The sequence below is a fragment of the Peromyscus leucopus genome, chromosome X, assembly GCF_004664715.2.
Source record: "Peromyscus leucopus breed LL Stock chromosome X, UCI_PerLeu_2.1, whole genome shotgun sequence".
NCBI lineage: Eukaryota > Metazoa > Chordata > Mammalia > Rodentia > Cricetidae > Peromyscus > Peromyscus leucopus.
The window spans coordinates 96,934,868-96,949,272 of record NC_051083.1 but is presented as its reverse complement, the minus strand read 5'-3'; the positions used below and the strand labels follow the sequence as shown (position 1 = coordinate 96,949,272).

At 37.1% G+C, this 14,405-nt stretch overlaps 1 protein-coding gene across 12 annotated transcripts in view; it reads right to left on the bottom strand.

The window, feature by feature from the left end:
• The window catches only part of Pak3 (p21 (RAC1) activated kinase 3), a 277,471-nt gene that overhangs the window by 9,375 nt on the left and 253,691 nt on the right, over nt 1-14,405 (bottom strand). For all 12 annotated transcript variants that reach the window (XM_028876944.1, XM_028876946.1, XM_028876951.1 and 9 more), the window contains 2 exons: nt 13,950-14,049; nt 13,254-13,450 (listed from right to left, as the gene is read on the bottom strand). In XM_028876944.1, coding sequence (XP_028732777.1) covers nt 13,254-13,450; nt 13,950-14,049 — 297 coding nt within the window. The remainder of the gene's footprint in view (nt 1-13,253; nt 13,451-13,949; nt 14,050-14,405) is intronic.

Genomic DNA, 14,405 nt, shown 5'->3' with positions numbered 1-14,405 from the left:
ATAGCAAAATCATGGCTATAACTCAATTTTCTTCTTATTTATACTATAGGTCTTAAAAGAATCCATTTTAGAGAATAGCATAGGCATGGTTTCTGTTAAGGTGGGACTGAGCACAGGTTGTATTGATTTATAGCTTAACAGCTGACTCTGAACCTGGTTGGTTATTGATCTGATTCTCCTTCACTAATAGTATCAGTTGTTATTGTTGTAGTGTGAGTTCATCATCATGGATGCACCTTAACTACTATTGCTAGACTATGGAAGGGCACATAAGAGACAAAAATAATGTCATTCCTAGGAAAATGGATGGAAGTAAAGGAGATAAAATAAGTCGGACCCAGAAAGAAAAAAATATCTTTTCTTTCATACATGAAATCTAGATTGCCGATGACATGAAAGTAGAAGAGGCACTATTGAGAAAAAGGAAGGGAATGAGTGGTGAAGGACAAGATAGAATTATCCAGGTGCAAATGCACATATGAATCTGAAAGCTACCACTTTGTACAATGAACATGCCCTATACATTTGCATAGATTAAGAAAAAAGTAAAGGCAAGCCAACTTGCTAAAAGTAGCTCTCTCTGGCATTACAATTACTGGTGACTTGATTTTTAAAATATATTAAAATGTACTTTTCAACTTTTACAATGAACACAATCCTGATAATTGTTATTATTTTAACCCCTACCCAGAAGCATTACTTAAAACGCATTTTAAAAGCTGTGGTGTCCAATCTTCATCTATTGCATTTGTCCTCTTAGGATTAAATGTGCTTTTCATCAAGCACTGCCCTTCGAGGAAAACTAAAACCTCAGACTATTTCTTTTTTCAATTACTGTTTTCATTTTATTTGCAACAGTATTATTCCTACCTAATTTCAATTGCGAAAATCCACACGCTCAGTTACATTATGGACTAAACTGGCCTTTGTGGACTGGCCTGGGAACTTAATCACTATGTATAAGGTTGTTTCTATGGGAAAATACACTCTAGGTTCCAAATAATTAACTTAAAAATGAACTTTTGGAACACATCCTGTGTGTAAACTGGGGGCTGTCTTCATAAAAAAGAAAATTGCTACCCACTGCCTTGCTAATGAGACACAAATACAGTTGTAGCCAACACAACAATGACAACAACAAGGGTTTTTACCAGCAAAGCCAAGTCTTAGATGAAGAAGATTGTGAAAATGAATCTGGGCATGAATGATCATGTGCCACTTTTAAGGAGTGACTGAAAATTCTAGGAAACTGAGTTGGCTATTAGAAACCAGACTAGAGATTTTGAAGATAGTTATCTGCTTCTAGTGTAAGCAAGAAAGCACAGGAACATCCCTGTGTTCTCTTCCTTCACACTACCAACTTCACAACTTTCAACAGTTATTCTTCTGGGTTCTACCAATGTAACATTTAGTCATGGCTTTCATAGTCATCCACTTCCTTCTCTTATCATTATCTTTGCTTAAGATCAGGACTTCTTGGCCGGGCGGTGGTGGCGCACACCTTTAATCCCAGCACTCGGGAGGCAGAGCCAGGCGGATCTCTGTGAATTCGAGGCCAGCCTGGGCTACCAAGTGAGCTCCAGGAAAGGCGCAAAGCTACACAGAGAAACCCTGTCTCGAAAAACCAAAAAAAAAAAAAAAAAAAAAAAATCAGGACTTCTCTCAGACAGCTTTCACACTGTCCTAATTGATTTTCCTTATTTCGACCTTTTTGTTCTTAAGCCCACCTCCTTTAACAATTATATTTCCTCACGTTTCTTTTCGTCACTCATTTATCTGCTTAAAAGTTGTTAGTGGCCTCCTATTATCCAAAGATATGAGTTTCAGATGGTATTGCCCTAGATTCTTCCCCAAGAGCTTTTGAGGAAGAAGGGGAAGGTGGAGAGAAACAGTAGAGATTTTAGGACCCTATGTTCACATGTACAATGACTCAGTCAAAGGAGTTTTGATTTTTGTTCTATTTATCATTCCAAACAACACTTCACTGGAACCAGAGGATCAATGTACTTGTTTCCAAACCACTGATCCACAAGACACACCAGAACTTTCTCTTTCCACCCATACATACTAGTCAAAGCTCACGTATTAATCACACCAATTTGTTGCTTAATCCTGAATAGGAAATGCTCTTCCTTAGTTTCCTCTCCTGCTTTATTCATCTTCTAGTATCTGGTAAACTGTTACTTGACTTTTGGGCACTGACATAAATGTTATTTCCTCTTCAGTCTTTAGCATTTTGCTCAAGTAGATGCAGTGTTCAACCACTCCAGCTTCCAGAGGACTGCTTTGTGTTTTAGCAGAGAAGATCCTGTGTCCCTCAGTCTGAAGCAAGGAGAATAGTTGCCCTTCCCCTCTTTTGAGCTTCCAGAGTTCATAAGTCTGTTTCTACAATGCATTTGGCTGTACTTTTTATTTACAGATCTGTCACTCCTCCTGTGAACCCAAGGAAAGCAGAAACTATACCATCCATGATATTCTTTGAATTTTGTAGTCATTTGTTGAAACTGCATATTTTAAAGGATGTATTATTGTATAATAAAAGCCAAAGTTTATGAATTTAGTTGCTTTGGGAATATAACAAATTGATACACAAAACATTAAAGTTTAGAACATAAAGTACTCTGTTAAGTTATAAGAAGATAAGCAAAGAATGAAAACCACAATTTTTGAGTTGGCAACGCCTGGCGTGCCGTCATACTGACTACCACTACTCACTAGGGGAGAAAAAAGAAAGTTCTATGAGCAGTATATATAAGGATAGACTATCAAAGGGAGGAACATCTGGATCAAGCTAAGCACAACGTGTTTGATTGAGACAAAACTGAGACAAAAGGGAGATAACAAGTGCTCCCAGAAACTTGAAAAAATTGTGTCGAGAAACTTCACAGTTTCAAAAATTTCCTTTCTCTAGCTGATACTGAACAAGGAAGATCCTCATACTAGAGCGTATTAGATCATTAAGTAAGGTATATTTTTCCTAAGGTGAGGCATTATAGGACCATGACATATAGACTGCATTTATATTAGAAATATGATTGGCAAAGTTAAAATGGTAGTTTTTTTCACTGTAACTAAATGTAACTAAAATTTTCTAGTGTTGTAAGCATCCCTATGATAACTATAAATATCTTGTCAATAATATACAACCATTAAAGTTTTCACTACCCCTAATGTGCAAATGAATTTACCCAAGTACTAAGAGAAAAGCAGTGTATCTAATTGGAGCAGTAATTGAATTTACCTTATTGGCAATTTCCTCAGTTGAGAAAGATCAAAGCCCTCACTGTGGAAGTTACCACATTTCTCCAAAGAAGTCTCAAGACAATCCATATGTAACCCATAAATTTCCATTAAGTCAGTGCTGAAATAGGACTATTTAATTAAAAAGCTTTAGTTTGTGGCTTCAACTCATTATAGCAGTTTATAAAGTTTATGTTAAGTCATTGAAAAACAAACCAGGAGACTTTCATGGAAATATGCTTGCAAGTATAAGTCTCGGTACAAATACAATGGAACAATTTACAAAGCAGATAGGGTATGGTTGAGAAATCTTGTGGTAAGCTGAGCAATGGGGATTCACAGTCCATTTTCGCATGGAAATTATGTTATTCATATTGAGTGGGTTCCCAAATGAGTCCACAGAAAATCTACTGAATGTACAATATCACTAAACAATAAGAGTGAGAAGGTTTATTCATCTATATTCAACATTAGTATACATATGATCATAGCAAGTATGAATACATAAAATTGATTTACTGATTAGTATTAAATTAGCTCATACTATTATGATCCTCAATGGACAGGCAAAGAAACTGTACTATAGGATTAAAAATAACAACTTGCCCAGTGTCACACTTCTAATAAAGTAGAAGTCAATATATGAATCCAGGGAGTATGAGTTCAGACTCCATGCTCTAAAGTGCTTCATGACACCCTCTCTTGCTTTTTATAGTCTTTGGGGAGAGACAGACAAGGGAAGTCAAGAAATGAGGCATACTATTCATAAACATCTGGCACACTTCATTCTGTTTTTCCCTGTACAGAGGAAATGGATCCCTCTGTGATTGATCATTCTCTACTAGTTTGGAAATGGAAAACAAAGGACACATGCAGAGGTAGAAGAGCTGTGTGTGTGTGTGTGTGTGTGTGTGTGTGTGTGTGTATGTGTATTGGGTGTTTAGACAGTCACCTTGTATTCTGGCTGGTGCCTGCAATCTCCTGCTGTCCCAATTCCTTCTCATTTTAGGATTTCTACTCGATGCTTTATGAGCAGGATTTGGCAATGGGCAAGTTGACACATTATGATTTAGTTTACTCATGACCTGGGATTTAAGAGTTTAAATGCCAGAGCATATTGCTACTCTGGTGTGTTTATTGATTTCATGAGAGGCTCTGACATTCCTCGTTTTTCTAAAAGGGTTAATAGAATCCAGCCTGCAAAAAGAAACCACTATATATACAAACTACTGTATGCCATACTTTGTTCCAACTTCACACTACAGTCTACAGTGCAATATAGCTCCGTAGTCTAATTTACCTCTATATTGTCTTACATACAACTCCTCACCTGTCCCCTAATTATGAGGAGCTGTTGTTTTGCTGCTTAGTCCTTAAGGAGCCATTTTAAATGAACTTAGGAATCTATCCCCTTAATAGGTTGATAATAAAAGATAATTAGGTAGTACTGACTTATTAGGTGCCAGGCTAGCTTTGGAATACTTTTTTCCAAGGAGAAATCATTGGCCAATACCATAAAATAAATACCAGATGACTCTGACAACCCATATGGTCATTCTAATCTCTTGTTAAGAAACATGTAGCAGGCAATTTGCATTCATGATGTGACCCTATGTGACCTTAGTTGTACTCAAGGTTTGGAAGTACAGGGCGTTTCAAAGTTGGAGTTAGGATAGTAATGTAGAGTTACAAAAAATAGAGAAAGAACAAAAGAAAGAAAAAGAAAGGAAGGAAGGAAGGAAGGAAGGAAGGAAGGAAGGAAGGAAGGAAGGAAGGAAGAAAGAAAGAAAGAAAGAAAGAAAGAAAGAAAGAAAGAAAGAAAGAAAGAAAGAAAGAAAGAAAGAAAGAAAGAAAGAGAAAGAATGGTCCAGGAAGTCAAGGAAAAGTGAAAAGCTGTGAGAACTAGAGGAAACAGAAGAAAGATAGGCAAGAGCAGGTGCCAAGGGACAATAGGAGGAAAGGCAGTTGGTAGAAGGACAAGAGAGAAATGAATATAAAGGTCAGAAAATAGGTGATGTCAAAGGAACCTAGGCTTCATTTTGATATTGCTCAATCTCTGTGGTCCTGAAATGGTAAGTAGATGGAAATGTTGATTACCCTGATTTGATCAGTACACCAAAATACCCCACTCGACTCCATTACTATGTACAATTACTGTTTGTTTTGTTTTTTTCTGTATAAAGAATAATTTATAAATACTTTTTCATGTTACATAATAACAGTAATGCTTCATCATTTAACAATGATATTTACATATAATTACTCAAGGAAAGAATGTAATCTGCATCATAATTTGAACCATATACTCCATTTGACTCAGCAAATAAAGCTGGAGAATTAAAAGAAAACAACAAAGAAATCATTGATATTTTATGTAAAATACTCTTACATCATTGTCTTAGATTTCTCAATATGGATGTGATAAAACACCGTGACCAAGGAAATGGTTTATTTCATTTATACTTTCAGGTAACAGTGCAGCAGTAAGCAAAATCAGGGCAGCAACTCAAGAATGGAGGAACAAGCCATTAAGCAGTGTTACTTCACAGTCTCTGCTTCAATTATTGTTTGTTAACCTGTAGCATGAATTGTTAGAAGGTCTTATTAATAAAAACAAACCTGGAGCCAGGTATTGGGGTGAATGCTGGAAGATCAGAGAAGCAGAACAAGCCACAGTTTCCTCACCTGGTCAGTTCCTCAGCTGATCCTGTTTCCTCAGACTGGAAGCCTCTGAGTCCTCATCCAAATGGATCTCAGCTGAACTGCTGCTCAAAAGCCTAAAAGCTTAACCAGACTCTAGTTCCTGGTCCTCATGCCTTATATACCTTTCTGCTTTCTGCCATTACTTCCTGGGATTAAAGGCATGAGTCACCATGCCTGGCTGTTTCCAGTGTGGCTTTAAACTCACAGAGATCCGGATGGATCTCTGCCTCCAAGTGATAGGATTAAAGGAGTGTGCGCCACCATTTTCTGGCCTCTATATCTAGTGGCTGTTCTGTTCTCTGACCCCAGATAAATTTATTAGGGTGCACAATATATTGGGGAATACAGTATCACCACATTAACCAAAAAATTTAAAAGTTGAAATGAAATTAAAATGAAAAATAACTACCACTGAAAAAGTGACTATACTTAATAATCACCCCCAACATCGCTCATTTCATTAGCTCATGCCCAATTTCTGGCTCAAGGTATATTTAAATTTATATATTTACTTGCATATGATTTTATCCCTGTAAGAGCTGTGTCACTACAGTGCTCTTTTTGATTAATATCAGTGTGAGGTTATCAAGTCTCACATGCAGCATGCTTCATACCATGATCAAACTTTTTTTTCTGGGTGAGATTGGTCTTTACATTCTGGAGGGCAGATTTGGTCTGGAGATGGGTGAGAAAGAAGTGTCTGGGATGTTTTTTGAAGATCACTTCTCTTAAAGCACATGTAAAGACAACACTACAATCTTCCTGGCAGGGTCAGGGAATTCTATGGCTACCTCAAACCAGAGCACACAGAATCATAAACTTGTGTCTTTGTTTCAGTGAATCTCATTTGATAGCCCAATACAGAAAGCCAATTAAAGAGGAAATACTCCAATGGAACTAAGAACCCTGTCAGGTGCCCTCCCGCTTGTCCCGTCCAATAGCCCGAGGAACTCCACTCAATTCTAGGGCTTTGTAGTCCACACTGGGAAGGCAACATCTTACTCAAAGTGTGATCATTTAAAGCAAAAAGTAACCTAGAGAAGGTAACAGATTCCGGACTGATAGGCCTTGGGATAGAATTCACTCTTTGACTCACATAATCAAGTTGGTAGATATGCTAGAAAGCTCTTTTTCTAGTCTTTTTCCATTCATTAGCATCTCCTTGATGAGGAGTGCTAGTGAATTTTGCCATTGGAAGGTGAAGTAATTCCTTATTTCCATCACCAAAATGAGAGAAAACAAATGGAAAAAATGTAAAAGGCATGGTGAAGAAGTCAGCTTGGCTCTTAGAATAAGATTTCAATCAGAGGTTCTCAACCTGTGGGTCAAGAACCCTTTGGGATCACATATCGAACATCCTGCATATCAGATGATTCAGAACAGTAGCAAAATTGCAGTTCTGAAGTAGCAATGAAATAATTTTATGGTTGGAGGTTGCCACAGCATGAGGAACTGTAATAAAGGCTCTTAGCACTAGGAAGGTTGAGAAGCACTGGTTTAAACTGGCTTTTCCCTGGTATAGACTGCCTTGATGAAAATAGCATGGTGTGCTAAGAGGCTCAGCTAAGAACTTTCTAAGTATCTTTTTATCAGAGTGCAAACTGTTTTCTAAAATGTTAATGTGACCAAGTTAGAAAGGACATAAATCAAAACAAAAACAAAAGTCAGAAGTAATCTTCAATTTCAGCAAAACCCTGATTTTCGTGGTGAATTCATATTTCAAAAGCCATAAGATAAAACATATGAGTGGATATTTCAGTGGGCAAATGTAAACCACAACCCAAGATTCGTTTTTTCACAATGATCTTTGATTTTGATGGACTTAATTCCTTAGCCAACGGTATGGTACTTATTAGAGGAATAGGCATATGCGTCCCTGGGCTATACCCAAACTATCTCCGTCTGTAAGTACTTTGAGGAATGATAAGAAAAATAACTGGATATGGGAATCTCTCTGGGCCAACAATGGTTTTTGATCACCACATTTTAAAACATTCCCTTTTCTTTGTCTGGTTAGTTTCTTGGATTTTAGTTTGCTATGGAATTAGTTCCTCCCTTGGCTTTCTTCTGGCTCATAATTCACCAGTTTGAACTGTCTGCTTCTGGATAATCTAAATGAAACTTGCAGCTTTCCTATGGCCAAGTCCCACTTTCCTATGCCGAATTCTTGAGAAGAATTAAGGGCCTCCTATCTTTTGACAGGCATTTTTTTCTTATTAAAAAGAAATGCTGTTACTATTCTATAATTATTTTACTTGTAGTAATCCCAACTCTCCCCTCCTTTTAGGCATAGGTTAAGTCTTCAAAGGAAGAGGAGTGTCAACAACCCATCAATAAAGCTTGCTGGTCCACAGTGGCTTATGGAAAAAGAAGGGAATGCTCCCAGCTCTCCCTGAAATACATTCAAAACAATATTGACTGAGTGCTAGCAAAGTATGCTTGCTTCTCTGGTGTTCAGGAAGTTTATGTCTGACTTTACTTCCAAATGAGCACGCGCCATCAAACCCAGACATTCCAATCCACAGCACAGGTTCCAGTGGTTGGAGGAACAAGATTCAGTTTGGCCCTTTTGCTGTTGTTCACTAGCTAGGGCTTCTCTCTTCCTGTATAATGGTCTTGAGACATACACGCTCTGGTTATAAGAGAAACAGTAAGAAATCTGACATCTGTGTTTTAAAGAGGAAGGTAGGAAGTCACTTAATGTGCCAGCAGGCCTTTATTTGGAGCGTTACCCTTCTTTCTCCATAGTCATAGAGGTAATGCACTCAATCATATACAGTCACACCCGTGGCTACATTATGCTCCAGTACATGGTAGGCATTAAGCTGCTGGCTTACTTTAAATATGAACTCCATTTTCAGAAGAGAAAAATTGATTTAAGAAAGTCAAATCATGGAGATGTATACTTAATTAATATTGTTCCTTTTTGATAATGTGATAGTTTTAACTGTTAATTGGGTATAATCCAAAATCATCTGGGAAGAGAGTCTCAAAGAGGGATGATCTAGATTTGGTTGACCTATGTGCATGTCTGTGGGAATTTTCTTTTTTCCATTAACTGACATGTAAAGACCTGCACACTGTATTGTAGAATAATGAAGAGACCTAGCTGAGCACTAGCATACAGTTATTATTTCACTGTTCTTTTCTCTTGACTGTAGATATAATGTAACTGGACTCTTCAAGTTTCTACCACTTGCTGACTTCTTCATAATGATAGACTGTAACCTGAGATTATGAAATTAAACATTTTCTCCCTTAAGTTCCTTTTGTCAGGAAATTTTTATCACAGCAACAGAAAAGAAACTAAGATATGTAGTGTTACAGGACTGCTAAGTCTGAAAAGGAGGAAAAGATAACAAGATTTCAACTAGGCTCCGATGCTCTTATGATTTTTTATAGGAAATGAACAAGCATGAGTGGAATAAGTATGTGCTTTCCTGGTTAAAAAACTATGCTCAAACAGGGATGAAGAACTACTTCTCATCGCAAACAGTGCCATATTGAAGTCTTGCAATATAGCTTTGCTTTTGGTCCTAGTTTCCTCCTTTTCCTAGGGGATGGAATTCAGTGTCATTGGCTCTTACATTCTACAGAGGACTCCGATGTAAAACCAAGGAGGAGAACAAGCAGGATGTGTGGTTCACACGCTGTATCCCAGACTGCCTTTCAGCACTGGTAGCAGTAAATGTATGCCAGTGGCCCAATGTTTGGTACAGCCCACTAATGCTTAAAACGAAGGCATAAAGCAAACACTTAAAGGGGGTTAGTGACACACACAACAGGATTATAAAAGGTTCTGTATGGAGTTCAAGTAGACATCACTGAGACATTTCACAAGGACCACAATTCATCACAGCTTGATAAGAACAGACCCATTACTTGTGAGTATAAACATAATTTTTAAAAGAAAGGTACTCTCTTTGTGCTGATAAGGAAAAAAATCAAAGTTTGGTTTGGCAGAAATAACTAGCTCCTTAGAATCAGGTCTTTATGGTCACAAGTCTTAACAAAATGGATCATCTGTTAGCAGAAAAGACGGTGGTACCAACAAAAGATCAATGTTTGATTTGCATATTCACAGAGAAAGTTGGGTTTGTCTTAAGCCTCAGTTACTTTGGCAAACAAAAAGAATAAGACATTTAATTATTGGTGGCTGCTTAAAAATTTCCCAAGGCCAATTACATCAAGTGTCAACTTAAGGCACTGTGCGGGGACAATAAGAAAGTTGTCTCCTCTCTGTCTCTGGAAGGGTTACCGACATCATAACATAAGTACAGCTAATAACTCTCTGAGCCTTAAAAAATATTTTATGAGCAAATTAAGTTGATTTATTTACATTTAAAAAATCTCAATCTTTTTATTACTGGGCAAAAGAAGTGCTCAATTTTTTTTGTACCTAATGTACATCAGCAATCAGTATTTACAGACAATTTGCTCACTTAAATCAAGCATAACAAAAACACAAGCCACAGTGAAATGCAAGCAACTTGGTAATGCACAGCCTGAGACTTCACTTTCAACCTGTTCTGTTTAATGCTACCTATTTATGGTAATTATATTGAACTGTACAGAATCCTCCACTCCATGGGAGTCAGGCAGTAGGATAAAAGTTCTTTGGGGAATGGTGAATCCATTAGATGGTGAGTAAAAAGAACTTTATATTCTCTCCCTTTCCTTTCTTTTCTGCTCATGTTCATGAATTTCCACATACATTTTCTACAATAAGCTGAACACGGGGCTGGGTGATTTACATGCATTATTCACCTAATTTTCATGTAGATTCAGTAAGGTGGATATTACCCCTATTAACAGAAAGGAAACAGGTTTAGAAAGGTTTTAAATGGCTTTTCAAAATGTCCCAGAGCTTTAAAGTTACATAATCAGGACATACTTAGGTCCACTTGACTACTTAACTGTTTGTTTGTTTTTGTCCCCTACAGTTGCATGTCACTCTTCATAGTGCCGTTTCACCTGCTTTTCACTCCCTTTTACTACAAATGGTGAGCTGGTGGTAGATCAGGATAGTTTCTCAGAAATAGTTGAATGCTCTTTCATACCTCTCCTAAAGTTGCATGAATTTCTAGTTCCAAACACTGTGTCTAGTCACCAAAACATGAAAAAATGGGCTTCCTACAGTGTCATACTGTATCTTTCTGTCTGCAGTCTTCCCATGGGTTTAGAGAATTCACTTTTCAAATCCCAAATAAGGCTAGCTAGGCCAAGACATCATGTTTTCTCTAGGAAAACACCGGGATAGAACATTTACAAGCAAAGCTGAAAAGTATTTCTGGTGTCTAGAAGAAAAGAGCTTCAGAATCAGGCTGGCTCAACATGGCTTGTTGATTAATTAGCCAGAGGCCAATTACATAAAAAGAATAAGGCGCAAAGTTAGAATCAATCGTTATCAGTGGAATTCAACAAGTTAGTCTTTCTAACAGGTCTTTTTTTTGTCATAGTCTTAATGTAGGCTTCCTGAAATCTGTGGTTTATTAATCTGCAAATACTTGTTTTGATAGAAGGCTATAGATTTTATGAGACAAGCTATTAAGTACGAGTTCTGATCTCAGGCTAGAAGATGCATATGGAGATTAAAACTTGTTTCATTTTTTTCTAGTAATTAGCAGTCTAGCTAAGGAGAGATCAGTTATGACTAGGGAACAGAAGAGAGTAATAAATGCATTACTGAGACCAATTGCCTTGCATAGCCATTTATTTAATCCTTACATTCTGCAGGTTGTAAATTACTCAGCAGAAAGCAGAAAGCAGAAAGCAAAATAGGTGTAATCCATTTATTGCCTCTAAACTTCGAAGACTTAGAAGAGGAAATCCATAGAAACAATAGACCTGATGTGTTCTTTCATTGCTGTTTCTTAATGGGCAAAAAAGCAAAAGCCTTCGTAATTATCCTGATGTGCTGTTCCACAGGTCAGAGGTGGACTCGATTAAACATATGAAGGGCTGACCCACAAATGTTGGGAAACGCCCCTTCTTTTCCACTCAGCCCCCCAGGCAGCTAATCAATGCATATATCTCCTTCCCAGATTGTTATGTGAGACTAGCATAACAGCCCATAGCATTCATTAGGGCATTCCCTCATATCTCTTGCTTTCTAATAAGTGCAGGGACTAGGACCTGTGGCCAAGTACCAGGGTGGAAGCAAAAGGAGAGAATATTAGAGAAGGCCTCTTCCTCTATATTGGGAGCATGGCTCTCAATTACAAAATTTCAACTACAAAACAATTAGATATTTACCTCAGATTTTTTTTGCATATATAGAAAGCCATATACAGAAAGGCTTGAATATAGATTTTGCAAACATGAGAACACACTTAACTGATGACTAAGGACAATGGGTTTTGTATACCAAGAAAAAAAACACGATATTAGACTCTTCATGATAATGACACAGACAACGCATTTGAAACTGGTGTTGTGCATGAGTTTTAAGAGCAGATTTGAAATTTGGGCCTATTTCCATTCAGCAAAAAAAAAAAAAAAAAATCTTACATCCTTTGTGCATATGAAATATGGCTTCTGGTTTACTGTGAAGTTATATATAATCCAATAGCTTCTGACTCACTTCTACACTAAGCAAGTTTGTCTTCTGTATTTCTTTGACTTTTATTCTCATGATCAACTACGCATTTCTGTAAAAAGCCAGTGGGGTTAGGATATGAGATGGAAGCTTTTATTTTTTATTTTTATTTCCCTTTTCAGAGGTAACTGGACCACTTGAGGATCAAACCTCCAATTATGTAGTAGAAAACAGTTCTCTAACCCAAATAATTTCCATTCATCTTCTATTTGACAGTCTTCTAATTAAGTTTATGATTTCATCAGGCTGGTGCTATGTCTATTTCTGTCTCATTCAATGTCAACTAAAATGTTCTTGCTCAATGAATTGTTACTGATAACAAAGAAACAAAATCCAACTTAAAAAATGGTAAGTGTTCTGGAAATGTATTGTTTTTCTTTGTTAAAGTAATTATGAAACAAGGGTTTCCTAGGTAGATCATGTTATCATAGCATATGATAAAAACATTCTTCCTTCGCACATTCTTTCTTTCATGCATTTCTACAGTTATAGAGTGGAAAGCTGTAGACTAAAGAATATTGAAGGCTCTTGTGAGAGGGACTGAGAATCAGGCATTTCACACTCAGGCATTTATACACCATAACTCAGTGTCTCTGTGCTACTTGTTCCAAGAAAGTTCTAGTTCTGACCAGTTCCATTAAATGATATTTTCTCTTTCCCCCCCTTTTTTTGGGGGGGGCAGATAGGAAGTACCTGAATTTTGCTGACTTACCCTGAGTGGATTTTCATTAAGGTAAGGGGGTTCACCTTCCACCATTTCAATGGCCATGATTCCCAGAGACCAGATATCAACTTTTGGACCATAAGCTTTTCGAGTTACCACCTCAGGTGCCATCCAATAGGGCGTCCCCACCATAGTGCTTCGTTTACTTTGCTCAGGAGTGATTTGAGCACAGAACCCAAAATCAGCTGTAGAGAAGAAAAATCTATTAAAATGAGCCCAAATAATGTCTTTTTTGCAATAGCTGATTTTCCCATGTGCCTGAACCTGCCTCTAAGGTTAAAAGGAGCGCTCGCAATTGTCTTGCTCACATCCTGATCATTACCTGATCCTTCAGCTACTACTGATTTTAAAGGGGTCAGAAACAATTGACAAATATGATGCCATCTTTAGTACACTTCCATATCACTCCCTCCCAATATTTTCTCATATATTTATAGAACTCTTCCATTTTCCAGTTAGTTATTTGCTGTCCATCCATTTGAGATGCTGCTAGACATTCTGAAATATTAATTCCAAAAAGCATCTGGTCACAGTCTATAGGAACAGACTATCAGACAGTTTCTTTAATTCAAAATAAGCTCTCTCAAATAAATTACTTTCAGTAGACATTATCTTCTCAAGACAGACAGTAGGACCATAGAAATTCTCTGATATTTTCTTAAATATCGGAATCAAAATACCTACTCAATTTAACAGAACCATCCATCCCGAGGAGAATATTGTCACTCTTTATGTCTCTATGGATCACTTGGTTTGAGTGCAAGAAATCCAAAGCTTGGAGGCACTGTTGAATCAGAAAAAAAAAAAAAAAAAAAACGTTCTAATTATATCACAAAGAATTTTTTTAATTCTATATCTCATTTCCAGGCAAAATTTGGGAAAGGTTGTGATTTGATGTTATTAAATGAAATAGATTACAGAATGCTTTAACACCATTTTCAAACCACATTACCATTTACATCAGTGATTATACTGAACTTTATGCTACACTATAGACTAAATCATGAAGAGGCTAATGCAACAATCAGTACTAGTCATTATTATAGTCCAGCTGACCACTTAGCATAAACATGCTTTGGTCTAGGTTTTTAAGAGATATGGGTTCAGCCTGGTCTTATACAGATGCTGTAAGCCTCAGTG